We start from the raw sequence: 3,846 nt of genomic DNA, 5'->3' as shown, positions 1-3,846 counted from the left end.
CAAGATTCCTTATCCCTCCAATCAGACCCCAGGTGGTCTGGCTTGCTAAAGTGACTCATCCTGCCTCTCCACGTGCTGTCCCTACAGGGGTGACCCGGATAAGTGTGACATCTGGGGAAACACACCCTTGCATCTGGCAGCTTCCAATGGCCACCTGCACTGCCTGTCCTTCCTCGTGTCCTTCGGGGCCAACATCTGGTGCCTGGACAATGACTACCACACGCCGCTGGACATGGCCGCGATGAAGGGCCACATGGAGTGCGTGCGCTATCTGGACTCCATCGCGGCCAAGCAAAGCAGCCTCAACCCCAAGCTGGTGGGCAAGCTGAAGGACAAGGCCTTCCGCGAGGCGGAGCGGCGCATCCGCGAGTGCGCCAAGATGCAACGCAAGCACCACGAGCGGATGGAGCGTCGCTACCGGCGCGAGCTGGCCGAGCGCTCCGACACGCTCAGCTTCTCCAGCCTCACGTCCAGCACCCTGAGCCGCCGGCTGCAGCACATGACGCTGGGCAGCCAGCTGCCCTACTCGCAGGCCACGCTGCACGGCACGGCCAAGGGCAAGGCCAAGATCCAGAAGAAGCTGGAGAGGCGCAAGCAGGGGGGCGAGGGCACCTTCAAAGTCTCCGAGGACGGGCGCAAAAGCGTCCGATCGCTCTCGGGCCTGCAGCTGGGTAGCGATGTGATGTTTGTTCGCCAAGGCACCTACGCCAACCCCAAGGAGTGGGGCCGTGCCCCACTCAGGGACATGTTCCTCTCGGACGAGGACAGCGTCTCCCGTGCCACGCTGGCTGCCGAGCCTGCCCACTCGGAGGTCAGCACCGATTCAGGCCACGACTCCTTGTTTACCCGCCCCGGCCTGGGTACCATGGTGTTTCGAAGGAACTATGTGAGCAGCGGCTTGCACGGGCTGGGCCGAGAGGACGGGGGCTTGGATGGAGCAGGCACGCCGCGGGCTCGGCTGCATAGTTCCCCCAGCCTGGACGACGACAGCCTGGGCAGTGCCAACAGCTTGCAGGAACGCAGTTGCGGGGAAGAGTTGCCTTGGGATGAGCTAGACTTGGGTTTGGATGAGGACCTGGAGCCGGAGACCAGCCCCTTGGAGACCTTCCTGGCCTCGCTGCACATGGAGGACTTTGCCTCCCTCCTGCGGCACGAGAAGATCGACCTGGAGGCCCTGATGCTGTGCTCGGACCTCGACCTACGCAGCATCAGCGTGCCACTGGGGCCTCGGAAGAAGATCCTGGGGGCCGTGCGGAGGCGCAGGCAGGCTCTGGAGCGACCTCTGGCTCTGGAGGACACGGAGCTGTGAGTTTTGTATGGAGGAGAGGTGAGGGTCAACCTTTTCAGGAATGGGAGTTGGTTTAACACCACATTGCATAACAAAACAAAGCGAACCCATCAAAGCTGCAATCGACTACAAGAGGCCTCATTGTAGTATTTAACACTAGCTTAGGAGGAAAAAAAAAACCCCTGCCTGTTTAACAATTGGATGCTTTCTTATCACAGTTGATAGTGCTGGGATAATCCAAAAGAGGAAAAATAAGCATTTTGGTATGAATGGGATACATTTACAGTAGTCATGGGTAGGATTTTCGAAGCCGTTTAGACAGGGTCTTATGTAGCCCAAGCTGGCCTTGAACTTGTTATGTAGCTGAGAATGATCTCCTGATCCTCTGACCTGCTAAGAGCTGGAGGCAAGCACTCTACCAACTAAGCTACAGCCCAAGCCTCAAAGCTGAGGATCTTTCTGAGCGCTGCCCCTTTGCTGGGGATCTTTCTGAGCGCTGCCCCTTTGCTGGGGATCTTTCTGAGCGCTGCCCCTCTGCTGGGGATCTTTCGGAGCGCTGCCCTGTCCAGGTCCTTGAGCATGTGCTATTGTGGAGTCCTGAGCCCTGTTCCCAGAGTGCCACAGGTGAGCAAGTGGAGGATTAGAGATTAGATTGTAGCTCACCCCAGGCTTCACCACTGCCGGTGCCAAGATGAACTTGAGTTAGCTTTGGCTCTAGGGCCTGGGGAGAAGCCAGGTGGGGAAAAGGAGGCCGCAGCAGCAGCAGCTACAGCCCCTCTCAACTGCCCACGACCTCGGGGCAGTGTGTTCCACCTGCTGTCCTCACACCGTGCTCCCAACAGGTCCAACAGCAGTCTTGGAGGCACAGTCGTGGTTTTAGAAGCAATCATTGCTGCCCAAGCCATTCTCTGCTCCTACCCATTACAGCATCCCACAAACCCACTGCCCACTGCCCGTAAGCCCACAAGCCCACTGCCCACTCCCCACAAGCCCACTGCCCACAGCCCTTCCTTCCATTTGGTACCCAAGGCCTTTTTACCCCAAATGGCTGGGGCAAGGGTGGCTGTGGGGAGGCAGTATGACTCACAATTCAGGGAATGGGGGAGTCAGCATCCCTCTCTTGGAGGAAATGAGGTCTTTGGCAGCTGTCCTCTAAACCCAGGCTCTATCTTTCCACAGATGAGAGGGGTCCTCTCTTCACACCAAATGAGTTGCAAGTTGCCACAACCCACGGTGGGCCAAGAGGTCCTCACCATCGCCATTCCAGCTGTCCCTTCTCTAGGAGCAAGGGTCACTCGGGTCATTTCCCTTGGAAGCCTGGTCTGCAGTCCGGAGCAGAGGCGTAGCCTGAAAGCACCCGGAGAGACCACAGCACTCCAGAGCCCCACTTCTGAGGGGTGTTGGAGCCCTGCTTCTGAGGGGTGTTGGAGCCCCCACCCCTCCAGCCACCTTCCTTGAAAAGCCCTGAATTACAAGAGGATTGGTGGAGGGTCAGCCCCAGAAGGAGATCAGGGGGGGCTGATTGACATCACAGCTGAGGTAGAGAGAGAGCAGGGGGGAGCTTGCCCAGTCACAGCTCCATCACCTGCTCCATCTGTCCTCTCCAGCCTTCTGCGGGTGTCTGGGGGTTCCTGTTCTTTCTCGGGCTGGAAACCTGTTGCTTCCTAGTTGCTATAACAGAAGAGTTTGGGGGCCCCCTCCTCACGTCCCCAAGAAGGAGGTCCCCAGCCAGACTCTTCAGCCAAATGCTCTTTCTTCCGCTCCCCAGCACATTCCCTCGTCCAGAAGGCCAGTCCCCTCTTCAGCCACTGGCCATGGCCACAGCTGGGAAGCCGGGCTGGGGTAGGCTGGAGTAATCAGTACTCCTTTCAGCTCATTCTGGGAGCCCAGACTGTCTCCTTTAGCTTCACCCCACTCCACTATGAAGCCTGGTCTCCCCAGGGCTTTCAGAGGACCAGGGTCCTAGACACAAGGTACAGCAGAATCGTGTCCCCGCCCAGGCCTGGAAGTCACAGCTGTCTGTAGAATGGTATCCGCTAACTGCCTCAGCGTCTCCCAGGCCTAGACAGGCAGGGGCTGGACACAGTCTGTGTCAGGCCCGGGCTGGGAAAGATCTTGGGGGATGTAGAGAGCCTGAGGTCCTGATTGTGCCCAGGTTCCCAAAGCGTTCTCTCTCTCCCTCTCCCTCTCCCTCTCCCTCTCTCTCCCTCTCCCTCTCTCTTCCTCTCCCTCTCTCTTCCTCTCTCTCTCTCTCTCTCTCTCTCTCTCTCTCTCTCTCTCTCTCTCTCTCTCTCTCTCTCTCTCTCTCTGTGTGTGTGTGTGTGTGTGTGTGTTGGGTCTGGTTAGAAGATTCCTTCAGGCTCTGGAGGGGCCCAAGCTGCTCTTGATTCTGCATGGATCATGTGAAAGTGAGAATTCCCTTCGTGCCCAGCCCTGGAATGGTATGGAGGTGAAAACCAGAGCAAAGGCTAGCCCAGAGGTCCTCAGCATGTGTCCTCACAGCAACATCACCGAGGTTATGGATGTGGCGAAGCCTCTCAGGAGCCGTGTGCATGCAG

General features: G+C 58.1%; 1 protein-coding gene across 4 annotated transcripts in view; it reads left to right on the top strand.

The window, feature by feature from the left end:
• Ush1g (USH1 protein network component sans) overlaps positions 1-3,498 on the top strand; it is a 6,653-nt gene extending 3,155 nt beyond the window's left edge. For 2 of the 4 annotated variants that reach the window (XR_004113579.1, XR_004113580.1), the window contains exons 2-4: positions 88-1,327; positions 2,131-2,243; positions 2,468-3,498. Coding sequence is in view for 2 of the 4 variants with exons in the window: in XM_031353805.1 (XP_031209665.1) it covers positions 88-1,305; positions 2,468-2,471 (1,222 nt within the window). In the remaining 2 variants the exon portion in view is untranslated. Of the gene's footprint in view, positions 1-87; positions 1,405-2,130; positions 2,244-2,467 lie in introns of those variants that run through there. The other 2 variants (XM_031353805.1, XM_031353804.1) reach the window with 2 other exon arrangements.
• The last annotated feature ends 348 nt before the right edge of the window (positions 3,499-3,846 follow it).

Source organism: Mastomys coucha, unplaced genomic scaffold (assembly GCF_008632895.1).
Source record: "Mastomys coucha isolate ucsf_1 unplaced genomic scaffold, UCSF_Mcou_1 pScaffold5, whole genome shotgun sequence".
NCBI lineage: Eukaryota > Metazoa > Chordata > Mammalia > Rodentia > Muridae > Mastomys > Mastomys coucha.
The sequence above is the reverse complement of the archived record's forward strand: the minus strand, read 5'-3'. Positions and strand labels throughout refer to the sequence as shown.